Source organism: Oryx dammah, unplaced genomic scaffold (assembly GCF_014754425.2).
Source record: "Oryx dammah isolate SB20612 unplaced genomic scaffold, SCBI_Odam_1.1 HiC_scaffold_2, whole genome shotgun sequence".
Classification (NCBI taxonomy): domain Eukaryota; kingdom Metazoa; phylum Chordata; class Mammalia; order Artiodactyla; family Bovidae; genus Oryx; species Oryx dammah.
In genome coordinates this window covers 106,056,939-106,078,727 of record NW_024070186.1, presented here as the reverse complement: position 1 = coordinate 106,078,727, position 21,789 = coordinate 106,056,939, and the positions used below count along the sequence as shown (strand labels likewise).

Here is a 21,789-nt window from a genome sequence, read left to right as displayed (position 1 = left end):
GGGTAGACCCTGAGTCAACCAAGATCTGGCAGGTTGTGTCCCACAGAGCACTCACGGCTTTCAGACAAAAAGAAGGAGAGGCTGCTAGAGAGATACATGACCAAACTGTTATGGGAAAGAAAGCTATTTTTAGCATCCTTTTATAAGGTAGAAAATGTTTGAAATATATTATTTTGCTTATTTTCTACATGTAACAAGCTTTAAATAATCTCTGAAGGCAAGGTTTTAAAAAATATCTTTTATTAACGTTGAATATTCAGAGCCTGGGATATACCTTAGTCCAGAGGTTTTATACTAATTATCCTGGTCCTAACAGAGAAAACACCCAACTCAGAGAAATCACAGCCCAGCAAAGTGGTAACACATAATCCAGCTGTATTTGATATGAGGATTACATGTGTGCCACCTGTAAGCCATTTCCCCAGCATCTCAGAGTGTGCTCTATAAACATACATACTATTTTGAGGATTCTTTTCATGCCATCAAGAAGAATCAGGGTGGTATATTGTTAGGCTAAATGTAAGCCTTAAATATAAACACTTTCACTAACTTGCTTTTAAGCTGGAGAAACAAATTTTAAATTAATTTTTAAGTTAACTTATCCAGGCTCAATATTCATTCCTAACACTTCAAGGGGACTGTTTTAGAAATCAAGAAGATAAATGTTCAGAAAACTTTCTTTTTGAGAATCTAATCTTCCAATAACATGTTGAACATTAAAAACTTCACAATGATATTAAAAGTATCACGACTTATAACTGCCAATAACTAGAGATGGCTGGATGGCACCACCTACTCGATGCATATGAGTCTGGGTAAACTCCGGAAGTTGGTGATGGACAGGGAGGCCTGGTGTGCTGCGATTCATGGGGTCGCAGAGTCGGACACGACTGAGCGACTGAACTGAACTGAGACAACTCAAATGTCCCTCAGTAGAGGAAGGATGGATAAACCACAGTGTGTTTTACAATGGAATACTTACTCTGGACAGTAAGAAAGAAACAAACTATTGATACTCTTGACAGCTTGGATGAATGTCAGATTCCCTGTGCTAAGTAGAAAGAAGCCAAACTCAAGAGAGACTATAACTAACTAACTGTATGATTCTATTTAGACCTTCTGGAAGAAGCAAAACTATACGGACACAAATCAGATTGATAATTTCCGAGGGGTGGGTAATGGAAGAAATTGACACAGGGCCTGGGGGATTTTTTTGGAGTGAGGAACTGTTCTAAACTGTGGTGGTGAATACATGACTCAGAATTTGCCAAAACTCACAAAACTGTACACTAATAAAGCAGAGTGAATTTTACTGTAAGAAAATTATGCTTTAACAACTGGAAAATTTTCATTTAAAGTTCATAAATTCACTTTAACTCATTTAAGATATTGCAGATAGGCATCTTTCACAAATATGCTTAATATCCCTAGTGGCTTTCAAATTACTGATCTAATTCTATTTGCACTTACAGAGAAATGTTGACAGAAACAAGAAATGTTTGAATGTGGTGGAATACATCAAGATGCCTGTGCTTAATGTGAAAATAAAAATCTCATTCTAACCATATGCCTTTTCTATGAATGGATCAATATATTCATGGGTAAATGGAGAATATATGATAAACTATGCCTCTGTGGGACAAAAAAAAGACAGTATGAGGAATATAGTTTAGATTGTATATTTAAATAGAATGTAGTGGCTCACATTTCTGTCTAAGGCTTCTAATTACTTGTGAGCATAAATCAGTTGTATAGCAAATTACAAGTAAATTTGTCAGACTACTGGGATTAATGTTAATACCAGTTTTCATCTTAGCTTTCACTCAGAGAAAATGAAAGATTAGTGAAATTAGTGGCATTCCCACACCCAGATTATAGCCATCCTCCAAATGTCATTTTTCCCTCAAAGGATGAGAGAGAGATTATAATACTGTATGAATTTAGATATTATAAAACTAAAATAAAAAGGAGAAAGATAATATCCATAGTGTTTTTTACCTTTTCCACATATTCTCTTTCTGTTGAGACTAGTTTAAAATGATATACTTGCAGCCCTCAATTCTTTTCATCACTGTGTCAACAAGTAGGTTTTAGGGATCCATCACAAAACATTAGAAAACATATGTTAGGATGGTCAAGTTGCTTTGCAGGAGATTTGAACAAAATTTATAAATCAATAGGAATATGCAGAAAAAATAAAGTCTGAGTTTCAAATACTGAGTTGTATCAGTAAGTCAAAACCAAATGCACACACATTTCTACACAATACATCAATGAGAGAATGCCACAGCAATCATAGTGAACAAACTGAAAAGAAGGACCCAGTGATACCATTCCTTACACATTAGGTCAATTGTAACTTACAAAGAACTGCCATCTTCAATAATAGTGCAACTTTCCATCTACCCAAGGTAAAGCAAACAAAAAAGAAACAATACTAATGCATCCTCTTGACAAATATTGAAAATATTTTTACTTGAATAAAAGCAGGTTCAAAAATTAACAAGAGAGCATCACTGTTCATTCACTAGGGTTAAGAAAAGAGTAGCTGTTAATTACAACTTGATCTTCCATCTAAAGTTTTCTACTATGTTTTCTTATCTGTAAATCAATGAAATTAATTTCTTATCATTAAATATAAACAGGATTAAGGTAAAAGTGACATGCATGCTGTCTACACAGATCCTCAAGTGAACAATAACAAAACGTGTTTTCCTGCTTTTTTGCCATTAACTATAAACAATGAAGCCTGGTACGCAATGTACAGAAGATGAAAAATTTCCATCAAGCTTCTTTCCCTTAAGTTTTTAAAAATTACAATGTGATGTTTGCTTTTAATAGCTGCTGTGGCATAGTAATTTCTCCTCTTTTTCACTCCCCAATCAAAACCAAGGAAAACAAAACAGAAATATCCCTTCTCCCATGAATTTGCTTACATGTAATATAAAGTTTAAAGCTTCGATAGTATGTCCAACTGTCCCCTCAGGATCACTATTTGGACATGTGTGTGTAATCAGCACCTGAAACTCAACAAATCCTTAAGTCTTAAATTTACCACCTTTGCCCCTACCCACATCTGCTCCTTCTCCAATCTCCCTCCATCTGATAAATGGCACCAACCCATTCACTCAGTTTCTTTAACAAAAAAACCTACACAAGAATCATCCCTGATTTATCATACCTCACAGACATCCAGCTTATTAACAGGTACTGTTGGATCAAAATACAACCCAAGGTGGGCCATGTAACTCCATCAGCATCACTCTGGTCAAAGCCCTGGCCATCTCTTACTGGTTCACCGCATCAGATGACTATACTCTCACTGGTCTCTCTGCTCCCATTTCTGCTGTCCTAAAGACGGTTCACATAGCACCGAGTGAAACTCTTTGAACACACAAACCAGCATCGAGTCCCAACATTGATCAAAACCCTTAATGCCTCCTGCTGCCTCCTGCTGCTTCTAAGCTGCTTCAGTCACGTCCAATCCTAAAACGGATCAAACTAGAGTTCTCTCATGGCCTCAAAGGCAACGTATGACTTAGCTCCTGCCTACTGTACTCAGCTTGAGCTCTCCTGTCCCTCTTGCTCTTCTCCAGATATGCTAAAGGGATTCACCTGCTTCACTGTTCTGTACTTGAGTTCTAACCCTTTATGCTCTTCACCCTGACAGCCTCAATGCTTGCTGCATTCTTTCAGGTTTCTGTTCAGTATTACTCTTCCTGATGACCTCAACCAAAATATAAACCTTCCTTATCACTACTTATCTCTTTCCCTGGTTTATTTTTCCTTCCAGCACTTACCACAACCTGACAATATACTCTGGTTGTTGTTTACTTGCTGTTCTCCCTAACTAGAACACAAATTCCAATGAGGGTGGGACTTGATCTTATTGACTCTGAATCTCCAGTCAGTATATGCAACTGAAGGAAAACAGAATAGTAAGGCAAAACTTGTATTCTCTATTCATTGAGCTTTTTGAACTGTGGTGTTGGATAAGATTCTTGAGGGTCTCTTGGACTGCAAGGAGATCCAACCAGTCCATCCTAAAGGAGATCAGTCCTGGGTGTTCATTGGAAGGACTGATGTTAAAGCTGAAACTCCAATACTTTTGGTCACTTGGTGCGAAGAGCTGACTCATTTGAAAAGACCCTGATGCTGGGAAAGATTGAGGGCAGGAGGAGAAGGGGACGGCAGAGGATGAGATGGCTAGATGGCATCACCGACTCGATGGACGTAAGTTTGAATGAACTGCGGGAGTTGGTGATGACAGGGAGGCCTGGCGTGCTGCGGTCCATGGGGTCACAAAGAGTTGGACACGACTGAGAGACTGAACTGAACTGAAAACATTAGCACCTTATCTGTTTAGAAAAATCTATAACAATGTTCAACACCACCACCTCCCACAACAAAAAACCATTTTTACAAAACTATGAAGTAATATTGATTCAATTTAATATTGTGTATTTAAAAGCTTAGTAAGTCAAAAGTACAAAAGGTCTATTTAAAAAAGACAAGAAACAAAAAGAATATTCTTTTAAAAAATGATATTCCTCAGCATTTCAGAACATTATCTTACCTGAAGTAATTATTCCATTAATACCCATAATAATACTTTTGCTTATTGGCCAACATTTTGTGTAAAGTAAAATAAATATTTTTAATTGTTTCAGTTCAGTTCAGTTCAGTTGCTCAGTCGTGTCCAACTCTTTGTGACCCCATGAATCGCAGCACGCCAGGCCTCCCTGTCCATCACCATCTCCCGGAGTTCACTCAGACTCACGTCCATCGAGTCCGTGATGCCATCCAGCCATCTCATCCTCGGTCATCCCCTTCTTCTCCTGCCCCCAAACCTCCCCCAGCATCAGAGTCTTTTCCAATGAGTCAACTCTTCGCATGAGGTGGCCAAACTACTTTAGCATCATTCCTTCCAAAGAAATCCCAGGGTTGATCTCCTTCAGAATGGACTTGTTGGATCTCCTTGCTGTCCAAGGGACCCTCAAGAGTCTGCTCCAACACCACAGTTCAAAAGCATCAATTCTTCGGCGTTCAGCCTTCTTCACAGTCCAACTCTCAGGTTTCATTTAATTTTGAAAAATCAAATTATCTCAAGATAAAACCTGACACTACAATGAAAACAATCTACATAAATTTTTCCTTCTTCCCCTAAATTACAATTACCCACATTCAGTTCAGTTCAATTCAGTCACTCAGTCATGTCTGACTCTTTGCAACCCCATGAATCGCAGCTCGCCAGGCCTCCCTGTCCATCACCAACTCCTGGAGTTCACCCAATATCATGTTCATCGAGTCAGTGATGCCATCCAGCCATCTCATCCTTGGTCGTCCCCTTCTCCTCCTGCCCCCAATCCCTCCCAGCATCAGAGTCTTTTCCAGTGAGTCAACTCTTCGCATGAGGTGGCCAAAGTATTGGAGTTTTGGCCTTAGCATCAGTCCTTCCAAGTGAACACCCAGGACTGATCTCCTTTAGGATGGACTGGTTGGATCTCCTTGCAGTCCAAGGGACTCGCAAGAGTCTTCTCCAGCACCACAGTTCAAAAGCATCAATTCTTTAGCGCTCAGCTTTCTTCACAGTCCAACTCTCACATTGATACATGACCACCAGAAAAACCATAGCTTTGACTAGACGGACCTTTGTTGGCAAAGTAATGTCTCTGCTTTTGAATATGCTATCTATGTTGGTCATAACTTTCCTACCACATTACAAGCATTTAAGATTTATAGCTAAGTGTCAATCATCTTAAATAGAAACATTTAAAGAAAAAAATAAATAAATCTATACACACTAGTTGGGCTTCCCTTGTAGCTCAGCTGCTAAAGAATCTGCCTGCAATGCAGGAGACTCTGGTTCAATTCCTGGCTTGGGAAGATTCCCTGGAGAAGGGATAGGCTACTCACTCCAGTATTTTTGGGCTTCCCTGGTGGCTCAGGCAGTAGACAATCCACCTGCAAGGGAGAAGACCTGGGTTCGATCCCTGGGTTGGGAAGATCCCCTGGAGGAGGACATGGCAACCCACCCCAGTATTCTTGCCTGGGACAGAGGAACCTGGTGGGCCACAGCCCATAGAGTTGCAAAGAGTTGGACACAACTGAGTGACTAAGCACACACACACACTAGTAGTTTCAGCTTACTTTTACGAGAATATATTTTAAAAATTAATTATATATTCTTCTAGGTCACCAGATAAATTACACCATAAAAGTCACAAAATCATACTGTTTTACAAGAAAGTAAACACTATCACAGAGTAATCTCCTCCATCAATATAATGGGAATCAGAGTAACATCAAATAATTTGACAATTACACTTCAGTAAATATTAATAACACAGTATAGATTTAAAAGTAGATATTAGGTGTGACATTACTGAATTCACCATTGGGGTTTTCAACATGTGGGAGGACTGTCAAAAGTCTGTGTTGGGTAGGTTCTTTACCATCTGAGTCACCAGGGAAGCCCCTATGTTGGGTAGCAGTCTGTTATTTTGCTTTGGCCTAATTTTGAGCCATGCACTAAGACACTAACATGGAAACCGGGACTTGAATATCCAATATCCCTGTATCACTGATTGACATTTTTCTAAGACCTCTATTCTACAGTCCTCCAGGGCTGAGAATCTGTACTCATTCTACTCTGGTTATACACTCTAATGAAGCTGAAATAACCAAAAACAAAGCAAGCAAATAAAAAAACCCAGAGTAGTAATCCAATTTACACTGGCTTCAAAAATGGGATACAACCAACTAACTCACTATAAATGGACATTCAAGTTGCCAAGTATGCATCTGTAATTAATACTTTAGATAACTTTCTCTTAGAAAACCACTGCATGGAACCTAAAAAGTTGAAGTTCTAAAGGATTTAATTTTGTTTGGTTGCTAGGTTGTATCTGACTCTTTTGTAACCCCATGGACTGTGTAGCCTGCCAGGCTTCTCTGTCCATGGGATTATCCAAGCAAGAATACTGGAGTGGGTTGCCATTTCCTCCTCCAAGGGATCTTCCTGACCCAGGGATTGAACCTGCACCTCCTGGATTGCAGGCAGGTTTTTTACCAAGCTACCACGGAAGCCCAAATAATTTGAGAGATCATTTAAGATAAGCAGATCCCTTCATTTATCAGATGGAAAAAGTGAGGCTCAGAGAAGTTATCTTGTTGAAAGACAGACAAATACTTGATACTGGAGTCACCTCTGGGACTAAGTCTGATTTTATTAATATTCTAATATTCACCTCAGAATTCCATCCTGGTTTCATAATAAATACAGTGTAGTATAAATAATTAAGAAAAATGCTTACTAAAATATTGACAAAGGACAGCATGAAAGTATCTCTACAATATAATCTAAATCATGTAAAAAAGTCGAAAAAAAGTGAAATGTTAAGACGCTGGCCATTGACTGATATTTGGGGGATGTATATGCTTGAATTTATGTATCTGTTTAAGTTTTTTCTTTCTTTATATATTTTCCATATTTTCTACAATGAATAACTGCTACCCATACATCAGAGTAAATAATAAAATGGAGAGATAAACATGCTATTAAAAGCCAACACTTGTAATTTTAACTATGGTTAATTTGCAGCATGCAAAATAGGAAATTAATTTGCTATTAAGGATGCACTGTTAAAGTATTTTTCTGTTAAGTAAAGCAGCTACATTGTTTCTGAGGGAAAAAAATCAAGAGTAAATGGGACAAAAATATATCCACCTACATGTACAAAATGAAATGTTAGAATAATATCAGTTAAATGCAGTTTATTATGAATTTGTTGTTCTTTATTTATAGGAAAAACAAGCACTTCATATTAAATATAAATGAAGCAAATTGTAACCTCTGCCTTTTATCCCATTTGCCAATATGAATTTAATAAACAGAATGCAAAATTTTAACCTCTAATTGTAGCCAGATTTTATGTACTTCATTTTCTGATACTCTCTGAATTAGAGATAATTGAGCTTAGACATTTTAATTATATATATATATATATATCCAGAGTTAATTTGGGGCTATAATATCATATGTTATTACTGCTGTAGAGCCTACTACACAGAATATGTATATTTGCTTCTAACTTCCATGTCTTCTACATATCTGGCAGCTCCAGGAAAACTGGCTACTGGAGGGTGGTCCAATTAGCTTAGTTCCCCACTGTCCCCTAAATGATGTCACTTTCACACTCTGCTTTTCCTCATGGACACTCCTTCCATCTGTGCCCATCCTCTATGACTCAGTAAGTCTCCAACTTCTCTAAAAACATCCTTGACTTACAAAGTCTATTCTGGACTCTTCTCCAAGCATATACAAAAACTAACAAGTTAAGATTCGTACAATTTACTGCATGACATTCTCTTGTGATTTTATGTATATTAACTTTATTTTAAAGCAGACTGTAGATTTCTTGGGAGCTGGTATGGACTTTCCAGTTGGGGCTAGTGGTAAAGACCCCGCCTGCCAATACAAGAGATGCAGGTTCCATCCCTGGTTCAGGAAGATCCCCTGAAGGAGGAAATGGCAACTCACTCTCATATTCTTGCCTAGAGAATGCCATGGGCAGAGGAAACTGGCGGGCTACAGTCCATGGGGTTGCAAAGAGTCAGACACAACTAACATGACTTAACATGCAGGCATGGTATCTAGCTTATTGTTCTTTTGCATTCAGTGACCAGCAGAAGAAGGACTGAAGATGCTCTAAGATGTTCAATTAGAAATGAGGGACTTGGCAGATGATAGAAGCAACAAAGCGTTCTTAGTATACTCACTAAATAACAATTGTTGTAAGGTATTAAGGGAAAAGCAGAGATTACAAGAAAAAGTTTTTGCCCTTAAAACATAATCTTTTTAATGTGGAGAAGCACTTTAATATCAGAAAACACTAAAGTTCATAATTAAATGTGTAGAAAATAAACTTGAGGAGGAAGAGGAATGAGATTCAGTCTTTTTATCATCACTATAACAGAAGTCTCAGAAGTTTTCATAAAGAAGTAGAGCCTGAGACATGGATCTTGAGAATAAAGATTCTGAAAATTTGGTGCATAGGAAGGTACTGTATGGATGCACAAAACCAGAAAAAAATCAAGACAAGATTAGAGGGCAAGCATTAGGAATTCCTGAACAATATTTTAGTTGAGTAGAATTTTGTGGATCTTACTGATAGCAGCAGAGCACAGAATTAATTAAAAAGGAAAGAAAGAACAATGTTGGGTTTTGAGTAGGAAAGTGATTTGTGGAAAGCAGAATTTAAATTAAACCAGCTTTGTGAATAACATATATTGGATGGGAGACAAGCAGCTGGATTTAATATAAGGAGAAGGAGAATGGCAATCAGGAGATTTGGTTTTCTCCAGGTTTTATCTGGGTAGACACTATCACTTAACTATCTGATGTGCTTCTTGTGTCCCTATTTTTCAAGTGAGACATTTGGTTAAACTAATTTTTCTAGCTTTAAAATCCATTGATGTTAATTCTGAGATCAGGTAGAAGGCTATTTCAGTTGGCCTGTTACAAGCCAAAACTAGTGCAAAGGGGAAGATTAGATGAATATGAAAAACTCAAAAGAACAATCAACAGGGATGGGTGGCTAAATGGATTTGAGAAAAGAGAATATTGGAGGAACCAAACATCATTTTACGATGTCAAACTGGGTAGCTGGCATAACTGTGACATTTCTGAGGAAAAGACAGGGGTGGGAAGGAGAGCACTGCACTCCTGGAACCTCTGTCTGGATGTAGGGAAGACTTAGCTTTTTCTCTGTTGGTTTCTGTGTAATCTCAGAGTGCATATAAGTCTCAAAAATGCTGTCATTATCAGCAAAGAATCAGAAAGGATCTGATTTCTGTTACTTTACTTTAAAAATCCAGCTGGCTCAGTTTCATGGATGCACTGTTATTCACCCTGTACTTTTCATACTGAGAACCTCAAAACCACTCTGGACAGCAACTTTATGCATGGAAAATTGATCTCCAAAGCCAGAAATACTTACTTGATGCTGGGGAGAAGGGTGGCAGCTGGAGGGGGAGGAGAAAGCCGGGGAGGAACATCATATTCCTCACTTCCCAGGTGACCATTGGAAAAGACCTGAAAGGAAATCAAAGGGTTAGCTTACAATTTTAACTTCTGGAGGAGCTTAAAACAATAGCAGCTCTCAGACATTCTGTAATTTTGAAAACAATGTATCGTTTCAGCTTATTCGCACAAGTGAAATATCATATAATTTACTTAGAAGAACCATAGTGATTTTCTGCCACTACCCAAAATACTACCAAGTTATGTGGAAAAAAAATACAGCATGATTCTTAAACATACTGAGGGGAGATGCTATAGTTTCTATAAATCAGATACAGATTAACTAGATAAATAAGTAGTAAAAGTTTCCAAACATGATGAGTTTTTATTGAAAAGTTAGCACTCTCTGTAAGGATTCAATAAGGGAAAAAAGTAGCACTGGGTGCAATTCTTGTTTCAATTCCTCCCAAATAAATTATATCTCTCTGGGGTTAACAGAACATTTCTAAAGTTCTTGACAAAGTAACACAGGAGTATAATCAGAAATGCCTTTGTTCTTTCAAGGTCGAAGCTTCAGCACTACTGGCAATTAGAGATCTGGTCTGACTTTCAAAGAGCAAGCAACTTTAAACATAGTTTTCAGTGTGTGAGCAACACAAACCAAAACTGTTACCTTGCTCATAAGATACAACAGTCAGTGTTTAATTACTCAGAATTCAGGAATTCTGATCTCCAGGTTGCTAAGTCACATTACAGGAACTGAACAACTGCTCTTCACTAATCCAACAATGTCAAATTAAAGCAATTTAAAAGGAAAAGAAAAAAAAGAATAACCTTGAAGAGACAGATTAAATATATTTTAAGACCATTAAGTAATGATTAGGGTTTTATCATGAAGCTCTCTACCAAACTATTTATTAGTTCCTATATAAATGGTATAGGCTAATCTGTGGCAAAAAGGATGTGATGTAACTTGAATAGTTCTAGATAACCCAATGAGTAACCTACCAATTTCTTTCCCCTTGCCTCAATGTTCTAAAATGATGCTGAAGCTTTAGAAGTCAAACAGCCACGTTCATCCTTGTCAACTTAAGAAAAGGAACATGTTTAAAGAATCCATTTGAAATGTATCAATGTTTGCAGTTCAAAGCTACACAATATAAATTTTATATCATTCAAGTTATCACTCTAAAAAAAAACGCCCTGTGCTAGTTTTTGATTTCTCATTACATTCAATACACTAGAGATGAACTATGATAAAAATATCAATAAATCTTTAATTTTATCACAGGTTATGACTATGGATGAAACAACAGAACAAGGTAGAGTTTTTTAGATTTTGCTACGACAAGAAATTTCTAAGTCGATATTAATTTTTATACAGATCAGTGAAAAACTTTAAACATTAAAAATCCCTTTAACCAACAAATACATGTATCAAGCCACAAATGCTCATTGTATAATAGGCATATAAAGTCACCCTTAATTGGAGTACTGTGCAATTAACTGTTGCCAGAGTGGATACAATGTAAGATTTCTCCAATCAAAACTCTGTGATGTTTCTGTCATAAATACATTTAAAATTCATTCTGGAAAATGTCACATAGGTTTATATGCAATTATTTAATAGGAGCAAGTACCTAATGTATTGTTGACACCTAGTAAAATTTCAACAATTATAAAATAAAAGGGAACTATCAGAATAAAAGTTTCTATTGTATTCCACATTGAGTTTTTCCGAGACAAAGACTGATTTCCTCATTTTATAGGACATTTCTTCAATGCTTTACACATAGTAGAGTGCAAATGAATACTGACTACTTATTAATAGATTATATGTATGTGCAAACAGTAAAGGACCTAAAAATGCAGGTAATAAAGTGATGTTTGCACTTCTGTTTCTCTAAAGTGGCTGGATGGCAAGATTTAATATTATTTCATTCTGAACTCTATGTTCCCACCTGTACCTATTTCATTAGACAAAATCATTTTATTTAAAACTACTGAAAGAGTGCAGTAAGTCACAACTTTTTGAGCTAAAAATAAATATATTAAGTCCTCTGGAAATCTGTAAAGCATTTTGCAAACAGGAGAAAACAACAGCTCCTCATATGTGAAAGCTGACAGTATCAACCGAAGCAGTTCACACAGAAATCTTGATTCAGCCTTCTTTAACTGTCACAAGGAAACTTCTTTCTCTTCTGCCTTCCTAGCTCACTGTCACATATTTACTACAATTCCATTTGACATGCTTATTAATACTAACATTCTGTCACCTCCTCTGTTTGGAGGAGGGTGAGATCTGCTAGAGCACCTGAAAAACGATGGATGAAGGTAAGTAACACTGTACAGGAGGCAGTGACCAAAACCATCCCCAAGGAAAAGAAATAAAAAAGACAAAATGATTATCTGAGGAGGCCTTACCAATAGCTGAGAAAAGAAGAAAAGTGAAAGGCAAAGGAGAAAGGGAAAGATATACCCATCTGAATGCAGATTTCCAAGGAACAGCAAGGAGAGATAAGAAAGCTTTATTAAGTGAACAATGCAAAGAAATAGAGGAAAACAATAGAATGGGAAAGACTAGGCATCTCTTCAAGAAAACTGGAGACACCAAGGGAACATTTCATGCAAAGACTGGCACAATAAAGGGCAGAAACAGTAAGGACCTAACAGAAGCAGAAGAGATTAAGAAGAGGTGGCAAGAATACACAGAACTATACAAAAGAGATCTTCATGACCCAGATAACCACGATCGTATGATCACTCACCTAGAGCCAGACATTCTGGAGTGTGAAGTCAAGTGGGCCTTAGGAAGTAACACTACGAACAAAGTAGTGGAGGTGATGGAATTCCAGCTGAGCTATTTCAAATCCTAAAAGATGATGCTGTGAAAGTGCTGCACTGAATACGGCAGCAAATTTGGAAAGTGTGGCAGTGGCTACAGGACTGGAAAGGGTCAGTTTTCATTCCAATCCCAAAGAAAGGCAATGCCAAAGAATGCTCAGACTACCGCAAACGTGCATTCATTTCTCATGTTTGCAAGGTAATGCTCAAAATCTGTTCAAGTTAGGCTTCAACAATACACGAACTGAGAACTTCCAGATGTACAAGCCAGATTTTTTTTTTTTTTTTTTACTTTACAATTCTGTATTGGTTTTGCCATACATTGACATGAATCCACCACGGGTGTACATGCGTTCCCAAACATGAACCCCCCTCCCACCCCCCTCCCCACAACATCTCTCTGGGTCATCCCCGTGTACCAGCCCCAAGCATGCCGTATCCTGCATCAGACATAGACTGGCGATTTGATTCTTACATGATATTATACATGTTTCAATGCCATTCTCCCAAATCATCTCACCCTCTCCCTCTCCCTGAGTCCAAAAGTCCGCTATACAAGCCAGATTTAGAAAAAGGCAGAGCAACAGATCAAATTGCCAACATCCACTGGACCATAGAAAAGCAAAGGAATTCCAGAAAAACATCTACTTCTGCTTCATTAACTACACTAAAGCCTTTGACTCTGTGGACCATAAAAAACTGTGGAAAATTCTTGAAGAGATGGGAATACCAGACCACCTGAGAAATCTGTATGCAGGTCAAGAAGCAACACTTAGAACATGAACAACACACTGGTTCAAAATTGGGAAAGGAGTACGTCAAGGCTGTTTATTGTCACCTCGCTTACTTAACTGATATGCAGAGTACATTGTGCAAAATACTGTGCTGGTTGACTCACAAGCTGAAATCAAGATTGCTGGGAGAAATATCAATAACCTCAGATACGCAGATGACACCACCCTTATGGCAAAAAGCGAATAGGAACTAAAGAAGCTCTTGATGAAAGTGAAAGAGGAGAACGAAAAAGTTGGCTTAAAACTCAACATTTAAAAAATGAAGATCATGGCATATGGTCTCATCACTTCATGGCAAATAGATGGGGAAACAATGGAAAGAGTGACAGACTTTATTTTCTTGGGCTCCAAAATCACTGCAGATGGTGGCTGCAGCCATGAAATTAAAAGACATTTGCTCCTTGGAAGAAAAGTTATGACCAACCTAGACAGCGTATTAAAAAGCAGAGACATTACTTTGACAACAAAGGTCCATCTAGTCAAAGCCATGGTTTTCCCAGTAGTCATATACAGATGTGAGAGTTGGACTGTAGAGAAAGCTGAGCACTGAAGAATTGATGCTTTTGGACTCTGGTGCTGGAGAAGACTCTTGAGAGTCCCTTGGACAGCAAGGATATCTAACCAGTCAATCCTAAAGGAAATCAACCCTGAACGTTCCTTGGAAGGACCGATGCTGAAACTGAAACTCCAATACTTTGGCCACCTGATACAAAGAGGTCACTCACTGGAAAAGACCCTAATGCTGGGAAAGATTGAGGACAGGAGGAGAAGGGGATGACAGGGCATGAGATGGTTAGATAACATCATTGACTCAATGGAAATGAATTTGAACAAACTCTGAGAGATAATGAAGGAGAGGGAAGCCTGGTATATTGCAGTCCATGGAGTCACAAAGAGTCGGACACAACTGAGCAACTGAATAACAACAAAAATATTCTGATCCTATCATTCCTGAGCCAAAAAAGCTTTAAAAGCACCGTTTTGTCTACCAAATTAAAAATAACATAGTATAGAATATAAGATACTTTTTTTTTTCCCAGAAACTGATCCGACGTTTTTTGCTGCCATGGTCTGACCAACTGTGCTCACTCTCTGCATGCACTGGTCTGTCCAGCATTCGCTTCCTGCACTGTGCTTACATTCCCACCCACATGCTGCTCCTTCCTGTCCTGTCTACACAAACGTTACCTACTGATCTTTAAGGTCAGTAACCTGTGGCTCTCTTGCAGGAAGAGGGTCTCTTTCTTTAGTCCTTCTTCTACCCTGCATCTCGATTAGAATGTTTTCCCTCCTTGGAGATCCCACATTGTATTTTCTAGATGCTTCTCTTATGCCTCATCTGTTAGGTAACTGTTTATCTGTCTCATCCTCACTAGACTCTGCTTGATTTGCTTTGTATTCTCCTCAGTGTCTTGAATATCCTACTCATTTAACTCAAAGAGGTTGAAGGAATAAGAATACTTATTAAGGGGAATTTACACTTGTGGAAGAAGTATAATCTGAGTTATCACAAAATTTATTATCAACTCTAGGTTACCCTAGATTAATATTTTTCTACATGCCTCAAAATTAATATTTTATTATTTTAATAAATATTAAAATTAATATTTTTTACATGCCTTTCATCCTAACTTTGAAGTTTGAAATGTTTTCTTATGGCTCAGATATCGCCTAAAAATTAACATTAAAGCATTTGGGGCCCTGGAGATGTAGGGAAAACGCTATTGTGATAATGCTAGCACAATTAAGAAAAAGCTTTTTTAACATACAAAATCTGAAACACAACCTCCTTTTCCCCATCCCACACATGTAAACCCACAAGTGCACAGAACTGAAAACATGCTATAATTTATCCTCCAACAACATTAGATTAAAACTGCAACACTGTACACAGAGGACATATTTTCTGAAAGACAACACTTGAGATTCACAGATAAGTTTAAGGTCATTCTTATAAACATGTGCCTCTCTACCAAAATAGCAAAAGCCACAATATCAAAAAGAGGAATCATTCCATGTTATTTATCTAGCAGTATCTTCAACAGATTCTTGTGCACAGGGTCATTTTAGAATGATGCCACTTGAAGTAACATGACAAGTCAGAGATAGTGTTTAATCACATAAGAAACAGTAGCATTCTTAATCTTTTAGAGGGAACAAATAAAGACAGTTGGACAGTGTCAGTATCCGTACATAAGCATATACATTTCAAGTTTCCAATATCTTAAAACATTTAGTGCGAATATTTTTACCTCAGATAATTAAAACAAACCAACCAGCAATAATAAACAAATATCTATTCATATTCATAATATGAATTAAGGAACAGGTTTATAATGGGGCTGGAATTTGAGGGAATAGAAACAGTCCTATAGGAAAGAAATCTCATACCAATAAAATAAAGCAACCTGGTAACTCTTAGCTTGCAAGTTTCATGTTAAAAGGAAAGTAGTACCTTAGCTAACTTGATTATGCTAGGTGGGAGGGGGGAAGAGAATGGGGAGTAAATGAAAGTCACAGAAAATTCTTACACTCCATTTTAACTATGAATTAGAGGGCTTTTTTTTCCCTTAGAGCTCTCTACAGTTAGCAAAAAGAGCAATTAGCACTTAATTTATTCTTGCTGCCGTCACCATTTATCTAGTGAAGATGCAAATAAAAAGTGCAAATAGTTCTAATGGATGACGGGGGCTGGCACTCTGACAGAGGACACGACAAAGGGGAGCGAGTCCTCACTGCATTCACAGAATGTTCAGTTTTATGAGTTCCCTTTATGGTGCTCCATATGTACACTTAACTTTAAATTTTTAGTACTCATCTAAATTTTCTTACCTTTAAAAAGGGAAGATGATATTTGAGAAATTTTCTTTAATAAAACAAGTCTGAATGATAGCTGTTACTATTTGACACAAAAACATTATTTTCTTACTTTTGGAGACAACGTAAGAAAATATGTTGGGTTATATGAAGATAATACATCAGGCTCCAAGTATCCAAGTCCCTATACCCTTTATTCCCAGGATAATATGTTTTTAAAAACAGTTTTTAAAAACTGCACACAATGTCTGCAGGGTGAGGAAACATTGTAACACTTTGCATTTTCATTAATATATGAGTCTTCTTAAATCAAAATCATTCTCCAATCCTTCATCCCTTCTCCTTTGTCTCCCTCTGTGACTACCTATGTATAATGACTGCTTGTCTAAAAGAATAAAAAATTCTATTTTAAACACACACACAAAAATTAACATTCTACTTTTGGCTGAACGCCAGTGCTGGAACAAAACATTAAAAAAAAAAAAAAAAAGACCTCTCATACTGTTAGTGTACCATGACCACCCTCATCCTCCAAGCCCTTTCCTGCCTGACTTGTGCCCACTGCCAACTCCAGCATGCACACTCTTTCACCTCCATCATCAGTTTCAGCACTGTAATAACTTAGCAATCAGTTATAGAGTGCCTTTGGAGTATTCATTAGGAACTATGCTGAATAAACGGAGAGAGGAAGGGGAGAAAGAGAGAATGATTTCGGTTTTAAATTAAAAACAAAAATAAGGAGAATTATTGTAAATGAAAATGAACTCCCTACCTAGTTTGGTTTTATTCCAGAATCAAGGGATATGGAGATTTAGATATCTGGAGGGAATAGATAACTATTCCCCTAGAAATGAGGTACTATTCTTGGTTCATTTCATAAAGTAAGGGAAGTAAGTGGAATTGGGAGCAAGGATGTAGTAAGTTGCTTGTATACACGAAGCCAGTAAGTTCTAGAGCAGGAAGTAAAATTCAGGCCTGATTCCAGAGCATGGTTGATCTGTGTTGATCAGATTTTTTGTTAAAATGCAGCTATCTGATTTGCCTTATCATTTTTACTTCTGACTAAAGCAGCTGAACAGATACTCTTCTACAAAAACACTTTGTTAAATTTGAAAGAGAACACTGGGAAACTGGTTATCCTGATCACTTGGAAAGTCTTGCATGTAGAAAGTATTTACAAATATATATTAAGTAATTAAATCAGTCTGGATTGAGGAACTACAAAGACATAAAATGAGAAACAAACTCCAATCCAAGGTCATGCAGAAAGGAACTACAGGATTCTAGATGGACTCATTCTTCCACCTGCTGAAGTCAGACTCTTAAGTCTCCCAACAGTGAAATGAGAAGAATTAGGCTTTTTCTACTTTATGCCAGTTGTTACATGCTCTGTGGTCTACCAAAGTGGAACTATGTTTTCTTAAAAAGATAATAAAAAAGGAGACTAAGGGCAGACATGCTCTGTTTTATGGCATTTAATACATTATATATAAATCTTTCTTTATAATCTGCCTTAACAGTCAAACAACTAGACTGAAATGAGAAATCTTACATGTCTAATTTGGGTTAAAATATTCAGTCTAGTTGTAACATGTAATTAACTGAGAATATAAGCACTGCAATGCTAATACACACAACATATGAGATTAGACCCTAAAGAATTTTAATTAGGATTATTTAGATAGAACTAAATAGATTCAACTTTCAATAAGAGGGCAAGTTTGCAATTTAATCAATGTCCTCTGGGATATTAACATGTATCAAAGACAGGACATGAAAGTTCACAGAAAAAAACATGTAAAGGAATCTTTATAGCTGAAATCACTATAATACGTGAAGTTATTATACCTATAGTTAATTATAGTTAATATAATAAAATAAAATTCCCTACCTATAACCTAAGCAATTATAACTCTAATTTAAAAAACTACCACCATTCACAGAAAAATTAATAGCCTATGTTCTAGGGCTTAGAAGGGCAAGATTATATTAGTGTTAAGATTACATAACATATTACCTAAGAAAAACCCTGAAACAAGAGGTCTTCAATGAACTGGATAGTATAATTATTATATTTTAAGTATTTCTCAAGTTCATTCAGGAAATAAGTTGTAATATGTTGCTAAGATATGACTATTCATGTCAGAGCTTGTCTGAACATTCTCTTGAAGTCAAGTGTGACCATGTATGAATGAAAAGTAACAGAGACTAAAGGGGGGGAAAAAATCACTGGAAAAAAAGACAAGTCATTCTTAACAAGATTCTAGGTTGTAGAAACATACTTTTGAGGATAAAGTCTCCATTTTTAGAGAATATTATAAAAATGCTTTTACAAGTGCTACCTCTTCCATTTACATCACCTTTACATGACCTTGGAGAAAATCTTTAAAGATCTTCATATTTATAATAGATGAAAGACTGAAGATACCAATAGGAGGCACTAACAAAAACTTTCTGCAAACCGTCACCACTCTTCCCCTTTGTTTTGAGTGCCAGAGTAGACAGTTGTGACCCCTGCTATCCTGGCCACTCTAATAATACTTAATTATGAGAAAAACTAATAATATTAAACAAAGTATTCCTTCACACATGTGCATGCACACACATACGAGCACATACACAGAGGAATTTAGTACAAGCCATTTTTCACACTTGTTTCTTAACTCACCCACTACAAACAATCATCTGGAAGGAACAGTCTACTCCCCTAAAATAACAACTTAAGATCAAAAGAGATAGGAACACTTTAACATTTCAGTCTTCAAAACAGGCAAAGCCTTCTGCAGCTGAAGGAAGATGGTGACAATCTAATCCCCGAGTCAAAAACATCATGGAAGCAAATACCAGGAAACATGCCAGGACAGCTCTGTCGAGGGCCCACTGAGGGGTCTACACTCAATGATTTCTGCTGTTGCCTCTTTGGTTTCCTGTGTGCTTAAATTCTTTCCTGTACATGTAACTCACAGTGGTAATATATATCGTGTTACTCATTATGTGTGAGGGTCTCTTTCAGTATTACAGAGAAAGAGCTTGCTCTGTAACAATGAACTAAAAAACTTGGTGTTTTGATGTATGTGAGAAGTTTAGTTTACCTGTCTAACGTAAACTCTCCCAGGCAACAATAATTCCAAGGACTGGTTGACGATATGCTATAATAATACAACACCTTTTTCAAATTAGATGGAACTAAGAGTTGGGATTGCCTGGTGGCTCAGACAGTAAAGAGTCTGCCTGCAGTGCAGGAGACCCAGGTTCAATCACTGGGTTGAGAAGATTCCTCAGAGAAGGGAATGGCAACCCACTCCAGTACCCTTGCCTGGAGAACTCCATGGACAGAGAAGCCCAGTTGAATGCAGTCTATGGTGTTGCAGAGTCGGACACAACTGAGTGACTAGCACTTTCCCACACTTTTTCCTTTTTTTCAGAAGAGTCAAAAAAAAGTGCTGATTCTCCCATGACAATTTACTAATGGGAAAATATTATGCCGATGAAATAAGAGAAGGTATACTAAACTTCTGGCAAATTGTCTAGTATCTTCCTATGAAAATTAAATCATTATTTATACTCTTCTTCCTGACTTCTTTTAGGTTCAAGTTTTAATAAGCTTCTGATTATTTATAACTTGCAGATAATTAAAGACTTGCAGGGAAATGTCACACTAGACACAAAAAAACACAGCCCAACCTTTTATACTACCTCCTATCAGAAGACTATAAGCAGGTTGTTTAGCTTCTTCTTTGTGTATTTCTTACCTTGGCTCCTTCTAAAGGCAAGTCATTGCGTCTGTGTTTCCGGAGAAGCACTGGGTCAGAGCCCATCCGACTATGCCGTCCATTTGCATTGGAACTCGCTGTGATTCCAGGCTTCGGAGAGCCATCCCCAAGGAGGCGACATCCCACCGACTGATTAGTCCCCAGCACATCCCGCGGACACCAGGCTTCAAGAGGCATGGGCTGATCTCTGGAAGGCACACTTTCCACGTGATGGAAGTGACGACTCAGTCTGTTGTCAGGGGGCACTGGGGGAGGTCTCTCAGGTGGAGGGGGAGGAGGGTCTCTTAAGGGCGGTGGTGGGGCTGGGAGTGGTTTATCTTGTTTTCTCACCATGCAAGGAGAAGACTGGAGAAACACAAGAGGAAAAAAGAAAAGGTGTTCCATGCACTGAAATACCTTCCAGACTAACATATTATTGCTTTTGTTTCTAAGCCATACTAGAGCTTTATTAGATTCCTGTGCCTTCTTTTAATGAGTTTCTTTTATCACCAATTAATGAAAGTTTAAAAAATTATGAAAGACTCAAATATATCTCATTAAGACTTCTTTGTAAAAAATGAATATGTAAACTCAAAATTTAGGATTATAATGACTACAGGAAAAAAAGCAGCAGAATATCAAAATTATATGATGATTCTGACCAGTTGACATTAAAATAATGAGTCATTAAGTATTTTATTTGCACATTTCTATGATTTAAGAGAGACAGCAGAAACCATCAAGAAGTTGTTGTTCTGCTTTTTAAAAGAACACTTTGATTTGCAACATCTCTGAAAAACAGAAAATGCTGGTTTTGTTAGTTTTGTTTTCACCTCTATAATACAAAGCAACTGACAAGGGCAAGATGTGCTCTGGTTCTTTATCAGTCATTAGGTGGCGCTAGTGGTAAAGAATCCACCTGCTGACATAGGACACGCGGGTTCGATCCCTGGCTGGGAACGATCTCATTGGAGAAGGAAATGGTAACCTACTCCAGTATTCCTGCCTAGAAAATTCCACGGACAGAGGATCCTGTGCAGGCTATCGTTCGTGAGGCTGCAAAGAGTCGGACGTGACTGAGCATACACACACACACCAGAAGAATGAAAAATCACAAATAATAGAGCAGCGTTACTTATAGACCTTACTTGAATTGTACTGATCCTTGGGGAAAAAAACAGTTTGTTCTTACATGGAAATATAAAGGAATAAGCTGCTAAACTGATCTATGTGACTTTCATAGGCTTTATTTTCATTTACACAGTTCATGTGACAAATGATTTGTGCTTTCATTGTTAGAAAATATTGCAGAAAAAAGGAATGTGTTGTGTTTACATAATTCTGACTAAGTAACATCCTAAAAAGTCTTAATATGATCTTAAAACTATGTTAACTGTAATGTAGAAAAATCCAGTACTACTAAAACATTGTGTTTCCAACTAGTTTTACACTGTAAAGCATATCACCAAATGGAATTAATGTTTAAAATCTTGTATTTAATAAAGCAAAATATTCCCTTATCAAATTTAGAAAAAAAAATCTGCACAGAACTAAAATA

At 37.2% G+C, this 21,789-nt stretch overlaps 1 protein-coding gene across 6 annotated transcripts in view; it reads right to left on the bottom strand.

Moving 5' to 3' along the window:
• The window catches only part of CBLB (Cbl proto-oncogene B), a 223,782-nt gene that overhangs the window by 34,401 nt on the left and 167,592 nt on the right, over positions 1-21,789 (bottom strand). For all 6 annotated transcript variants that reach the window (XM_040225399.1, XM_040225415.1, XM_040225426.1 and 3 more), the window contains 2 exons: positions 20,232-20,597; positions 10,002-10,096 (listed from right to left, as the gene is read on the bottom strand). In XM_040225399.1, coding sequence (XP_040081333.1) covers positions 10,002-10,096; positions 20,232-20,597 — 461 coding nt within the window. The remainder of the gene's footprint in view (positions 1-10,001; positions 10,097-20,231; positions 20,598-21,789) is intronic.